General features: G+C 45.0%; 3 protein-coding genes across 4 annotated transcripts; 1 reads left to right on the forward strand and 2 right to left on the reverse strand.

The window, feature by feature from the left end:
- Nucleotides 1-296: 296 nt before the first annotated feature.
- On the reverse strand, nt 297-4,411 carry LOC135500311 (solute carrier family 40 member 1-like). The gene is made up of 8 exons (XM_064791700.1): nt 4,002-4,411; nt 3,607-3,662; nt 3,106-3,265; nt 2,677-2,919; nt 2,219-2,419; nt 1,671-1,943; nt 937-1,413; nt 297-767 (listed from the first exon to the last, which is right to left on the reverse strand). Exons 1-8 carry the CDS (start codon nt 4,207-4,209, stop codon nt 469-471), a joined length of 1,917 nt encoding a protein of 638 aa, XP_064647770.1. The 5' UTR covers nt 4,210-4,411; the 3' UTR covers nt 297-468.
- A 589-nt stretch (nt 4,412-5,000) lies between these two features.
- On the forward strand, nt 5,001-12,955 carry LOC135500685 (uncharacterized). 2 transcript variants are annotated; one of them, XM_064792296.1, is made up of 5 exons: nt 5,001-5,351; nt 10,703-10,843; nt 11,287-11,565; nt 12,073-12,156; nt 12,251-12,955. In XM_064792296.1, exons 1-5 carry the CDS (start codon nt 5,283-5,285, stop codon nt 12,395-12,397), a joined length of 720 nt encoding a protein of 239 aa, XP_064648366.1. In that variant the 5' UTR covers nt 5,001-5,282; the 3' UTR covers nt 12,398-12,955. The 2 variants fall into 2 exon arrangements, with proteins under 2 accessions (XP_064648366.1, XP_064648365.1); XM_064792295.1 differs by lacking the exon at nt 5,001-5,351 and adding an exon at nt 9,773-10,258.
- On the reverse strand, nt 6,119-9,504 carry LOC135500684 (uncharacterized). Its single transcript, XM_064792294.1, has 7 exons — nt 9,368-9,504; nt 8,715-8,799; nt 7,812-8,515; nt 7,430-7,637; nt 7,094-7,275; nt 6,830-6,970; nt 6,119-6,442 (listed from the first exon to the last, which is right to left on the reverse strand). The coding sequence occupies exons 1-7, from the start codon at nt 9,407-9,409 to the stop codon at nt 6,410-6,412; spliced, it is 1,395 nt and encodes a 464-aa protein (XP_064648364.1). The 5' UTR covers nt 9,410-9,504; the 3' UTR covers nt 6,119-6,409.
- Nucleotides 12,956-13,645: the final 690 nt, after the last annotated feature.

Below are 13,645 nucleotides of genomic sequence, written 5' to 3' on the forward strand. Positions count from 1 at the left end.
TTAAAATGTTGTTGTTGTGACTGCTGGAAATGAAATACATACAGTCTGCTTGTGCCTTTAGAACGGTTGGAGGGCCATGCGATGTCACTGAATAGACCATGGAGTATTTTAGAAACCAAGAGGAGCCACGTGATTGGTTAAACCTCTCTTTCGCGACCAAATGAAATCGTTTCTTGTCTCCTCTGGCCGCCTCCTCCGTAGGTAAGAAGCTGGGATGCCGCGTTATGGTCAAAAGAACAAGGCAAATCCTTACCAAGTAATACCTTGCCATTTTTGGCGAAATAAGAGTACAAATGTATATTGTAATCTTTATTCATATCATCCAGTGTCTTGTAAGTAATTCATCTTCCATCAAATGAAATATATTTGTGAATACGTTTTGAAAGTCAGTTAATGCCGACTTGGCTGTTCCAATATTTTCAAACACAGCTGCCGTCTTGTCGCTTTCCCTTGATTGTTCTAATGTCTTCAAAGTATCGTCGTCTTGGCGTCCTTCCCTTGTTGTTGCTGTCCTCCTTTACTCTTCAACCTCGTCACCTGCCTCACATAAACACAATACAGTATCATGCCGAGGCTAACAAAGCAGAATGACATAAGAACCAAGAAGCCAAAAGTCTCAGGTCTTGGCGCAACCATGACGATTGCGTACCTCACCACGTCCATGAGCATATTGATGGAGCTCTGCACACCGTTCACGGTGCCTCGCTCAGACTCCTTTACGTTCTCGAGGAAGAGTTGTGTGATGGTCAGGTCGGCGCTCCATAGCCCTGAAAAGATGAGACACGGACCTTAATACACATCCGTGGTCTAATTTTCCATCAGGAATATCATCTGAATGTAACATGACCTCTATATCTCTATGAGAAAAATCATCCTATTACGACTTGACTTACGTCCGGATCGGTTAAGGATATCACACTACATTATCATACTTACCAAACCTTGAAGCCACGATGCCAGCCATGAGTAACCCCATATGCGCCATACTTTTGTCGCCAGAGGTGGAATTGAGGCATGTCTCATTTGAGAATCCAACACTCCCATTTGATGACGTTCCAAGGTCATCCAGGACAAAAATATCCGCCACAGTTGTAGTTGCTGTGGCGAAGTTCGTTAGGTTGCCATGGAAACTCAGGTTGCTATGTTGTTGCTCAGCAACTGTACAGTTTTGAAAAGTGCCACCTGCTGCTGGGCGGAAAAAGTTAACAAAGGGACTCCCCGGAGCCCCGACCGACGCCACGCACAGGGATAAGCAGCTGACCTGCCATCCGAGGGAAATCACGCCAGTTTTGATGAGACCCACTCGGGACCTCATAAACTGGAAGCCGAATGTCCCCAGGAAGCCCATCCCCGCATCGAGTGCTGCTACGATGCCGATTGTCGATTCATTGAGGCCCTGGGCATAGGCGTAACCTGTAAATGGACAAACTTATCATTATCATGTTGCAGATTAGTAGGAAAATTGGTCGGTCGAGAAATGATGCCGTTTCTTCTGAAACATGCAGCGCTCGCACACCACAAGACGGCCACACAAGTACATGTATCCTGTCGCATGGCCTGCCGGTATGCGAGTCTATCTTCTGTTGGTGTGACAGCATCAAAGTGCCAAATGATACGGTTACCATAGCCAATGCAGAAATGAAGGCGGCCTATGACTGCACCATACTTACCGGCTGTTAGATAATGGAAGCTGAGCACGGTCAGGTAAAGAGAGGCCAAGCCAAGGCCGGCGAATCTTATACTCTGCCGCCAGTAGCATCGCCAGCCTTTGTACAGAGTTATAAAAGAGTCGAAGATGCGCAGGAACCGTTGACGGTGGATGGAGACTGTCTTCTGCGGTCTATCACTGGCTGATTCGACATGGTCCTTCGAACCGGATGGACATTCTTGATGATTGGAGCTAATTGCTGTTGTTGTGTCTCGGAGTTTGTTTCGCTTGGCGCCTACACAAAGAGCACATATGGCTGCATTCATAATAGAAGATTCATACAGGAGATGCGACGTCGACTGATCTTTATGAAGATTATTTGGCAATTCGCAGGCCTACTTCAAGAACAGATCACAATCAAAATCATGTCTTCAGTCACTATATATCCGACTCTCTTAGCCCAGTGAACTGCCTGCCGATGTACATGTATCGGCAAGGAGAACTACCGCGGCGACATCTCTTGCCCGATACTACGTACTGTGGACCCTAATGACTTGGTGAGCTACATACCGTTCTTCCTGGTGGAGAGTGAAGGCACAATCCGGTAAACCTTCAACAGGATGAAGTACTCCACTATCGTGGCGACCACATTGAAGCCGCAGATGAAGATGGTGCTGGTGAGGAGGGAGGCAAAGGTCATGACGTGGCCGACAGCCAATGGAATCAACACAGCCATGGCCAGGTCGATACGATGGAAGATGGCGTTCATTCCTGCGAAAAAAGGGTACAATTTGTCACATCCATGGCTACTCTCCACCGCCAGTGCACAGTCTTCAGTTGGGACGGAGTGACCTTGGTCCCATCAAACATGTTAAACTGTCCATCGTCTGTCAAGATAATTGGTGAGCCATTCGTCATTCTATGGCCCAATCATCGATGGCATACCAAGGTGACATTGGCTTGAGTTACCAGACTGTTGTCGTTTATTTAGGGTTGCAACTCTTGCATGATAGAGAAGTTGTCCTTACTTGCTAATACTTTGGTTTTTTGTCCACTAATCTCGACGACCCAATCTCGCTCAATCGCAATGACATTCCCTGTCGTCGCCAGGTACGCCACGTCTGCGAAGAGCACGACTAATCCTTTACAGAGGACATTCAGCCATCCATTCCAAATGGTTGCTATGGCATCAGGGAATGCTATCATGAAGCAGAGGACAACAGCTCCGATCACAATACTCATGTTCCTGATGATGACAGTCGTTCGGGCAACTGAAACAAAACATACAGCAGTTGATTTCATGAATTTATCATTGTCTTCATGAGATGTCACAATCGGTTTTGCGCTAAGCGGGGACAACGTTCTCTGCTACATGGAGATAGCACGTCCTTTCACACCCACTATGGCCGGGGATGAGACTGAGTTAAGTCATGCCGGATCTCAGGAAGGTAATATACCTTTAAGTCTGTTGTTCCGATCCATCCAGTCTCCAATGATTGCCCCGAATAGGATGACAGAGCCCCCGGACGTGAAACCGACGATGGCTGTCAGCAACAGTGAGTCGTGGGTGATGCTGACCATAAGAACTCCCAACGCGAAGGTCCACATCTGCGTCACCTGGAAAGGAACAACCTCAAAATGGATTGTGCCGTTTGGTAGGCCAACCTGAACATCAGGCCAACAACGTGTGCGAGGGGAGGAGGATATACGACTGACTCTGGATTTTCGAAGATGTTAGTAGGCCGGACGGCGCTACTTTTTGGTCAGAACCTCCCAACGCAGAGAGCGGTTTTGGGTGTCTTGGTAAAAGAAGCAACCAATGGTGGAAACGTCAGGAACCGTCGTGAGTAAGTCGGGAGAACCTGCCTTGTAATTGTGAAGTCACTGTCAACGTCTTGGTACCCATTTTGATACATTATTGATACATACCAAGAGTCTTTATGAATTATTGTACATACCCATCCCGAGAGGATTCGACTGATGTAGATGTAGAAGAAGGCGCTTCTGATCCAACCTATGGAAGAGGGAAACATTCAAGTAGAACATGGAGTACATATCAGTAACTAATGCTCACAAAGTCCTATTAGTCGCATCCTTCGTTAGACTGTCCGCACATAGCTTGACATTGGCGTAGCTCTTCGTTCTCGAAAAGTTGTCCTGGCCTGTTTCATGGACATCCCAGCGACAGACATCTCGGGTATCGTAGCTTTGGGTGCAAGGAGGATGGCATGGGAATTTCACGAATTTCACTGTTCATTTTTGCTTCCGAAACGCGCTTTCGGACATCATTCTCGAAAATCAGCCCATCTGAGGGCCTCGGGGAGACACCTATGAGGACAGGGTGTGCCCTTACCTTTGAACCGTTCACTAAACGATCCCTTGGATGTGACATCAGTCCCTGATGTGATGTCACGGCTTTCGTCTTTCGCTGGACCGACTTTTGCATCATCGTCGAGCAGAATGTCACATTCTTTGAGACTGTCCTCGCTGCTTTCCTCGCTGCTCGCATATCCAAGAAACTGTTCGCTGTTCTCTCCTCTTTCGTCATCGTCGTCTGACATCGCGGAGGAACAATCAGATATCCATAATCCACACCCAGTTAAAATGACGAGGCCTTTTTGTAAACTGTTCTCGCAGCTATTCGTTACTAGGATACACAGGTCCTGGCGCGTTGATATCTCCTCTCCGTGTCCACTCCAATGTTTGTGCCTTAAGGATGTGACATTCAACAAGTGGAGGAGGAGAAGACGGTCAAGTTCTTGCCTTTGTAACGACTGGGACAACCTTGTGTGGATTTTTCGAAGTTTCAATAATATCTCAACCAAATCAAGAGAATCATATGTGGGGCAGGTCAATAGATTATTATACACTATTGACACATCTGAACGGTTTTAATCTATGGTTTAATTAGTAGATACTACACCTGTGATTCATGTTAAAGGGAGCTGGGTAGGTCAGATTAAGTTATAGAAAGTCGACAATAGGGCGAGTCTCTACCAGAATCAAACATGATCTACACTCCGGACGTACTGGACCGGCCTCGTCTAAAGGAGATCCAATTAGGATGACGCAATGTCCCGGGAGTCTAACACGATTCAGTCCCCTTACTATGCAAAGCCACATGAAGATGTCCAGTTTGACCCCCTGTCTTCTGCCTATAGCCCCTTTAAGTATAATTCGTCGAGTGGTTGGCAAGTTTGAACAGAAATCAGAATGGGATAGATTTGAGGTCGAACTAGAGGTCAAGTCGACAAGGCCTACCTGTCAACATATTGACAAGACAAAAATAAATCATTCATATGAACATCACGTCCTCTGGTGGTCATCAGTGTCGACGACAAGTATTGTCCCAACTGTCCCGGCCTGTTTGAGGTCTAGTCACAACCACTAGTGTCTAGTCACAACCACTCGTGTCTAGTCACAACCACTAGTGTCTTCTTTGAATTGTTCAATTGCTTCGGAGACCCAACCCCGGATGTAACAGTCTTAAATGTCCTAGGATAGAATGTCCATCGACAAAATGATTCTATTATGTGCTTTATGCCTTTATCCGCCTTTTTTTAATTCATTGGTTCAATTGTGCCTCCCTCAGCTCTCTCACTGTGCAGAGGATGTGACCCTAGGGTACACGTAGATGGGACTAAGGACTCCACTATCTCTATCTCCTAGACTCCTCATCAGATGCATCAAAACAGTTGCCAGGGTAGGTACAACGTTGTTATCTTTGGTTGCCATTACGGCGAGCGAGATAAAGACAGTCAGATCCAGAATTGGCTGCTCCACTGCGCTTCAAACTCGGTGAGAGCGAGAGATGATACAGTCACAACCAGACCATATCAACCCTGGCAGTTTCACCGTGAAAACAATTCGGGTCGATCCAGTTGTTAGTCTCTTTCTCTCACCGTTAAGACAAGACAGTGGAGCAGCCGGGGCCGCAATGGTCTGGTTGTGACTGTCTAATCTCTTTCACCATGTTGTAAGACGATTGAGCTGGCCACAGTCAAGACAGTGGAGGTGCCAAGCCCTATTCGGTCTGGTTGTGACTGTCTCATCTCTTTCACCATGTTGTAAGACGATTGAGCTGGCCACAGTCAAGACAGTGGAGGTGCCAAGCCCTATTCGGTCTGGTTGTGACTGTCTCATCTCTTTCACCATGTTGTAAGACGATTGAGCTGGCCACAGTCAAGACAGTGGAGGTGCCAAGCCCTATTCGGTCTGGTTGTGACTGTCTCATCTCTTTCACCATGTTGTAAGACGATTGAGCTGGCCACAGTCAAGACAGTGAAGGTGCCAAGCCCTATTCGGTCTGGTTGTGACTGTCTCATCTCCCTCTCTCCATGTTAAGATGGTCGAGCTGCTGACCAGAATTGGATTTGTCATGATTGTCTCATTTCTCCCACAGTGTCGGCAACACTGCGGAGCCTTCCAAAAATATTCAAAAAGACTTGCAATTTAGTAAATATACCTCTCTTTAATTCAATCGACTAGATTATCCCAGGATTCTACAAATGATATTCAAATAAAAGGCAAAAATAGATTGCGTGATTTTGGACGGACTCGATGATTACACCTCAGTACTCACAATGTGTGTAAAGGATAACCTTCGTTAACAGTAATATCAGTGCACCACTAGACCAACAGAGACTTCTTCAAGAAGTCCTGGTTGGCTATTTCAAAGTTCTCATCAGCTCCAGCGAGTGGACATCGTTACAATAAGTTCAAGTCCTTTCGAATTTTAAGGTGTACTTCTTTGAACTTGCATCATGTGTTAATGCCCTCCCATAACATCTTGACCTTAAAAATGTGAGAGAAAAAATCAATAAGCAGTGAATGACTGACAGCGGACCACCGACAGCGGACCACCAACAGCGGACGACTGACAGCGAACGATTGACAGCGAACGACCGACAGCAGACGACCGACAGCAGACGACCGACAGTGGAACACCGACAGCGGACGACCGACAGCGGACGACTGACAGCGAATGACCGACAGCGAACGATACTAGTAGCGCGCTGCCTGTCTAAGCCCACAAGAGTCACGGCAACCAGTAACTTAGTTATAACACAATGACAACTGATAGAAACCAATCGGCAGCCCGATTCCATTCACAATTGTTCTAGCTACATCACCCTCGGCTCACACTGCTGGTGGAGGAAATACAAGTGAAAACCACCCTACCTTTTCCATCTCCCCGCGCAGCCCATGCAGCGTGGCCTGAAGTAGCGCCACCTTTTTAACCTCCTCAGAATGCTTCAGTTCAAGCTCGTGGCAATTCTGTTTGTATTCAAGTTTATGCATGTTCAACTGGGCAAGAGATTCCTGAAAGAGATCATTACAAGATGTATGATAACAGAAGTGATGTGGGATATGGAGGCTTGACCGTCCAGCTACAGCTGCCCCATTGAAACCATCATTGAACTGTTGAAGTTCTAATGTATTTACCTGCAATTGTGTTATTTCCCCTGTTATTCTCTCTTCTTCCTGTTCAATATTCTGACACTGCATCCTCTCCTGCGACAGGTCTGCCACAAGTTTCTCAACGTTTTTGTCGGAATCTTCTAGCTCACACGACAGAGCTTCACAGCGTATCGAAAGTGAACCATATTCTTCTTCGTAGTCAGCACCTTAAACACAATGACAAAATAGAACTTCACACCTTGATGGTTGGCTGTATCAAGTGTGGTCTTTGCTGGAGTTGTTAGGCTACCCAATCACAGAAAGTGACAAGCATGTGAATGATACAGGTTTGATAATGTCTTGGCCACCAACAAGTCTTACCAGATGTGTAATTGCCAGCTGAATATTCAACCGTCGGTTTAGGTTTTCTCTCCTCCTGGTGGCTGACAATGATCTGATGCAGCATGACATTTACGGTTTGTGATTTGATGTCAGCTCCGCACATGGGGCAGAGGACACGGGAGACCAGGCATGATTTGCAGCCGGTATGACCACACGGGATTAACAACATTGGCACATATGGTGAGACCTACAATAGCAAATGTATCTAATGTTACATGAGTTTATAACAGTGACGAACTTTATCGACAAATCTGATGTGGGCCAGCCTTAATGGTCAAGACCAAGAAAGTTTCTTTCCATTCTGCTGCTAAGATTGCTTTAAGACAGCCATTCCCTGCTGGGAATAGACCCCAAAACTTACCATCAACTGTCGACAAACAGGGCAGATATGGCTGTCGTACTGATCATCATCCAAAAGACTTTGCTGTTCACTCCCATCCCACTTTGATGAAACCTCTGACCTCACCGTTGGCTGAACACCTGTATCACCTCGAGAATCCCACTCATTTCTCCTTTTATAGTATGGTACATCTTCCACTTTTTCAGCAGTGTACAACTGATTTCTGACACGAGATACAATGTCATCTGCTAAATTTTCTATTGTATTTTCTGCACTTAAGGAATCACTTTGTTTATGAATCAACTCTGGAAAACCTAATACGACATCATTATTATTTGTCCTCTCTGTTTTGACCTTAGACACAGAGTCTTCATCAATAGGCACATTTTTCACCTTCAACCAATGACGAAACTTGTCCTTGAAATCCTTATTGTTGTGATACAGTGAGTCATTGGTTTGTTTTTTGTTGGTGAAAGAATCAAGACCACATTCTTTCCTAGTTGGTAGAGGCACGGAATTTTGCGCGGAAACTTGGGAACTTTTGACTTTTTTTGTATGGTGGAGTGATAATGATGGCTGTTTTGGTGTCGTAACATGCCCCCTGTTTCCTAGCTGCTGTTCTGTTTTGTAGACCTGCCCCTTATATCCTGGTTTCCCAGGACTAAACGTTGTGATGCTTGGCTTAGCATGCTGCTCAGATAGAGTTACTTTCTTTTGACCAAGTCCTGGAAAGGAAGATATTATCATTGTCTAAAACTTAAAGCCACAAATAAACCCGACAAATCTGATAAGTACAATATCAGAGGCAAATTTCTTTGTATGATGTTCCCTTTTACATAATCTGAGTAAGGAATGCCACTGACATGTCCCTCCATTCTGAACAGAATGACTTTAACCAGTTGATCTCCATACATTACATCTTACCACTTGAGGTTGCCCTTTCTCCACCTTCCTTGGAATCGGAGCGTTGTTTCATCCAGTTTTGCTGCATGCGTTTTATTTCCTTGACCTGAAAACGAATTGATAAGAAAAGTTTTCAGACAAACTATATCCAAGAGCAAAGGCCCTCTGCAGTTGAATATGTAGTCTCACCGTGGGGCCCGAGGGCCTTCCTTTTCCAGGCTGGTGTCACGAGTAACGTCATGATCGTAGTTTCCATGTATAGAGGTCACTTTGTGATTTTATGAGGCCATCTTCTGTGAGTTTGGGACCAAGTCACCACCCTCTGTTGGGCCTCATACGTGATGATACGTCAAAGTCGCTGGGCGAGGTTTGTCCAAGTTCACTTGAATGTGCCATAGTCTAAGACCTAACTTCTCCAGGTGTACTGTAGGTCTCTACCTACCCAAAAATGTGTAGGTTCTTGTACTAATTGTCAACAATTTGGTCTCTGGGTCAATCTGGGAGGCAGGGACACGTCTGACGTCACGCCCCGAGTGGTCCACCCCACTGGCTAGTGAGACCTACAGTACAGATGGCAGTTACATAGTTTATACATAACTCCCCAGAGGGCGCAAATCAAGACTTGATTGGGATAAAGCACAAGTTTTCAAGCTAGTTCTCTCGACTAAATTAACCTTTTCATTGATCTCAAGCTTTTTCGAGTTTCTTGCTGCCATTGCGTCAAATTTGAAGTACCACACGCGTTATAATAAATGGAAAATAAGCAATTATTTCCACAGTTATCCAAAACATTTTATTAGTCCGCCATTTTGAAACAAATCGTCGTCTGGACAGTCGGACGCAAGGCCACGACATCCTATTTTTATATAAAAAATTGAAATAGTCGTCAGTGGGCTTTCTCAAGGTGATGAGTCGATGTGTATGAAATTTCTTTTCACCATCCTTGTTAATCTTGAAGTTATAAGGCATAAAGCTGAAATTTTTCAAATTTGCATTAACATACAGGGTGTCTCATGCATTTATTGTGCTATGTCTAGACGAAGTTGAAACTTGGCCAGATGTATTCTACAAGAGACAAGCTATTCAGAAATGTACAGGTTTGTGTGAGAGTAAGGTACTGCCAAGTCTACAGACGCTGGAACAGGGGTATGCTTGAAATGACGACGCGTCATTTTTGGAGGCAGGGAGGCCTGGCCTCCGCACCGGCTAGTGAGACCATAGGCAGCCAGGTCCCTACTGTAAAATCACCAAGGAGCCGTCTGAACCTTTTGGCATCACCAGTGGGACCGGAGCCTGGTGTATTATCCGTAGGCCTACCATCCTCGGTATTGGGGCGAGGTTGTGAGCAGTTAACAGTCCGTATATTCATACACTAGCCGTTAAAAGGTGACAGAGGTGAATTACCATACTTCGCCTCGGCATCGCGGAGAGTGGCAGCGACCAAAATGGCTGCTGAAAATAATTCTTCTGAATATTTGCAAGAGATTCTTGATGGAATCACGCGTCAGAGTGGCTATCAAAAGAAATATTTCACACTGAGACAGAAATGTGAACAAATACACCAGGTTAAGATAAGATTTATTACTTTTTATGGCCAAATTTTAGCTAAATTCATGTCTAAATGCCACCAATGAAATTTTGTTCAATGGACAATCCATATGATATATGATAAATGATAACAGATAATGGCCATAATGCACTACCGGGGACCACTTGTAGTTAAACCATAGGTGCAGTTCTTGTACATGTATAACTGCAGAGGTGCAGCTTCTGGCCACTACATTGCTGTCCACAGATGCAACATCATGAGGAAATTGCAGGTTAACATTAGCTTCTCCGGCTCTAGCCCCTGGCCGGCCCTGTGCCTGGGCCCAAGTGCCTGCGGAGTGTGGTGCAGTGCCGGCGACGTACTGCCGCCATCTCCGACTCTGTCTGTGATATGATAATCTGTAGGATAATTTCCGATTGAATCAGCTTCACTTATGTAAACAATGGTGTGTTTCTTGCAGGCAAATGAGAAACTGGTGAATCGCCTTTACTATGCGAAGTTGATGCTGAAGCTCTATAAGAAGGAGAGACGCTATCTCATGGGGAAGCTCGATGATATTGGAGACAATTTCAGGGATGTCCAGGTGCCCGTCATGTGGGAGGTAAGATGTATTGTATCATTGATGCTGTCTCTGAACTACCAACCATTGAATGACGTCATCAAAGCTGGCCGAATCAGAAGATCTGAAATCATTGCTGATGCCACTGATTATTGAATTGATTTGGATTTTAAAGGAAAATGGGCTCCTTGGCCTTGGTCCTCTGCACATGGCCTCTATCAACACAGATTCATTTGAGACCTTGCTGGGACCAAATGAGGATGTATGGCATGATAAGAACTGTTTTGTAATAGCTTTAGTTCTCTGTACGTTCAAGTGCTGTAATGAGTTTGAGCGGATGAAAGAATATCAAAGAGAGGTTTTGGCTGCTGTCAACCAGTCTGACACTTTCTACTCTAAAAATGTCCTGATTCTGCCTTTTCTTAATGTTCAGTTTAAAATCTTTCAAGAAACTCAGTCGATTTATGTTCTGCTTACACTTCCAGGAAGGGCCATCGATTGAAGAACTCCTCGGACAACCTCTCCTTGACTTGGCGACTGGGTCGTGTATCGGAGTACACAGCGAGAATCAACATTCTGACGGTCAGACCGACGAGGGTGCTACAGCCTCTGCTACACCCATGTCACCAAAAAAGACTAAATTTGAAATAAAATACGAAAAAGAATTGGGTTTATTGACACCTGTGTTGCCACGGAAACCAGTGCATGTGTTTGTAATGTTCTCTGATCAACATAAAGATGCGATTCGAGTGGAGTATAAGGATGTAAGTCTGCAGTTGAAACTATGAGGGGAGATGTACATTGTGAGCTTAAAGAAAGCAACCTTCATTCAGTTGAAACTATGAGGGGAGATGTACATTGTGAGCTTAAAGAAAGCAACCTTCATTCAGTTGAAACTATGAGGGGAGATGTACATTGTGAGCTTAAAGAAAGCAACCTTCATTCAGTTGAAACTATGAGGGGAGATGTACATTGTGAGCTTAAAGAAAGCAACCTTCATTCAGTTGAAACTATGAGGGGAGATGTACATTGTGAGCTTAAAGAAAGCAACCTTCATTCAGTTGAAACTATGAGGGGAGATGTACATTGTGAGCTTAAAGAAAGCAACCTTCATTCAGTTGAAACTATGAGGGGAGATGTGTTGATATGATTGAGTGAAAGTTTTGGTAGGCAGAAGCAGATATGTGGCGATTATAACTGGAAGCGTGTTGATGGCCAAACAGGGTAATACTTGCTCGGCGCTCACTCATTCAGTCTTGTTTTCCTTCCAGGAACATGGCACTGACATTGACCAACATGAGCTGAGTCGCATTCTGGCTGAGAAGTGGAATTCTTTGAGCATGGAGGAAAAAGCTGTAAGTATATAAGAGTAGGGGAGGATTCTAGATGAAGTAAACACGACATTGCATGGGTTGACATGGATGTTCAATCTGCTCTTTTCTATTTCAGATTTACCAAGAAATGTATGAAAAAGAGAAATTACGTTACGAGAGACGACTTCGAGAATATGAACTTTTAAAGGGGGACGATCCTACGCTGTTGTCTTCAGCTTGTTCCGTAAAAAAAGAAATTAAAAAGGAAGTCATGGATTCCTGAAGAAATCGTAGCCTCAAAAAGATACATTACTGAACTCTGTTCTTATGGTTGGGGCATTGGTGAGGTGACATGCTCGTCTCCGCAGAAACGGACGTCGTGCCAGAACTATCTCTGATCTCGCATGTGCAGGTTTCATTTTACTGGCCTTGCTGATGAAAGTATTGTGATGAGAATTAGTGATTGACTGAGGTGTGTGCACGGGAAATCTTCTTCATAGACAGAGAATACCCAGGCTTATCATGACTGCCTCCAAGGATATGAGACTGGTTACAAAAACATGTAGAAAGAGTTATCCTTTACAAACAAGAGGGAAGATTTCGTGGACTTCCCAGTTGGTTGATCATGGGTGAGACACCAGTCTGGTAACCAACATTTTTGATCAGACTGATGTAAAGTTGCATTTTGTTCAGGCATTTGGATTGATCTGCATTTCAAGGAGTTGCCATTTTAGTTTTTGATGATGTTCAATCATGTCACTTGACACTACTGCATATTTATACAATATTTATTGTAACCGGATTGTTGAGAAATGTTGGAACTTTCCTACCAATTAAAATGTTTCATACAATCAATGATTTCGTTGGCACTTTGTACATGTAGATGTCTCCAGTTGGGAGTAGCTGTGGTCCCAGTCTCACTCCCAACGTGTACATGTAGATGTCTCCAGTTAGGAGTGGCTGTGGTCCCAGTCTCACTCCAAACCTGTACATGTAGATGTCTCCAGTTGGGAGTGGCTGTGGTCCCAGTCTCACTCCCAACCTGGACAACAACTGTAGCCAGCCAGGTGGACGAGGTGGTCGGCAGTGTCTGGTGTCCCCAATGGCGGCTTAGCCAGCAAACTGGGGATGCCGACAGAATCTGATCAGGATAATGGTCCTCGGTCGTCCCACCTCTGCAATTGGCAATGGAGCAATACTTCTAACTGTCACATCCCAATCAGGAGTTTGGGACTCTTAATCTGTTGGTTCAGCTAGCCCGAAGGGTACATTTCTTATTCCCTCAACCCTCCTTGAAAGGGTGTCCTCGCATTGTCTGTCTCCACCGACCCGCCCTCGTGTCTAGCTTGTATAACTGTAGGCTGTGCTTGTACAGCTAGAAGTTTACTTTCGTCAAGATGTGCTGCAGACCACCCTTAGGAAAACGTACTGTGAGATGTGCGAGACCCCTATTATTGGCGACTTTGTGTAACTTTATCTTGCCTGCCTAGCTGCTGCCTATACTGTCCCTTTAACACCTTCAGCGCCGAAC

This window comes from Lineus longissimus, chromosome 16 (genome assembly GCF_910592395.1).
Source record: "Lineus longissimus chromosome 16, tnLinLong1.2, whole genome shotgun sequence".
Taxonomy (NCBI): Eukaryota; Metazoa; Nemertea; class Pilidiophora; order Heteronemertea; family Lineidae; genus Lineus; species Lineus longissimus.

What these genes read in the sequence shown, in the direction of transcription:
- LOC135500685 (XM_064792295.1), top strand. Translation starts at nt 10,139, where the DNA reads ATGGCTGCTGAAAATAATTCTTCTGAATATTTGCAAGAGATTCTTGAT. An exon ending in AATGTGAACAAATACACCAG is followed by an intron (nt 10,259 to 10,702) that starts GTTAAGATAAGA and finishes TGTTTCTTGCAG; the next exon opens with GCAAATGAGAAACTGGTGAA. An exon ending in TGAGCATGGAGGAAAAAGCT is followed by an intron (nt 12,157 to 12,250) that starts GTAAGTATATAA and finishes TTTCTATTTCAG; the next exon opens with ATTTACCAAGAAATGTATGA.
- LOC135500684 (XM_064792294.1), bottom strand. Translation starts at nt 9,409, where the DNA reads ATGGCAGCAAGAAACTCGAAAAAGCTTGAGATCAATGAAAAG. An exon ending in AGAAAGGGCAACCTCAAGTG is followed by an intron (nt 8,516 to 8,714) that starts GTAAGATGTAAT and finishes CTTCCTTTCCAG; the next exon opens with GACTTGGTCAAAAGAAAGTA. An exon ending in GGGAAATAACACAATTGCAG is followed by an intron (nt 6,971 to 7,093) that starts GTAAATACATTA and finishes GATCTCTTTCAG; the next exon opens with GAATCTCTTGCCCAGTTGAA.
- LOC135500311 (XM_064791700.1), bottom strand. Translation starts at nt 4,209, where the DNA reads ATGTCAGACGACGATGACGAAAGAGGAGAGAACAGCGAACAGTTTCTT. An exon ending in TCGGAACAACAGACTTAAAG is followed by an intron (nt 2,920 to 3,105) that starts GTATATTACCTT and finishes GTTTTGTTTCAG; the next exon opens with TTGCCCGAACGACTGTCATC. An exon ending in CTTCCATTATCTAACAGCCG is followed by an intron (nt 1,414 to 1,670) that starts GTAAGTATGGTG and finishes GTCCATTTACAG; the next exon opens with GTTACGCCTATGCCCAGGGC.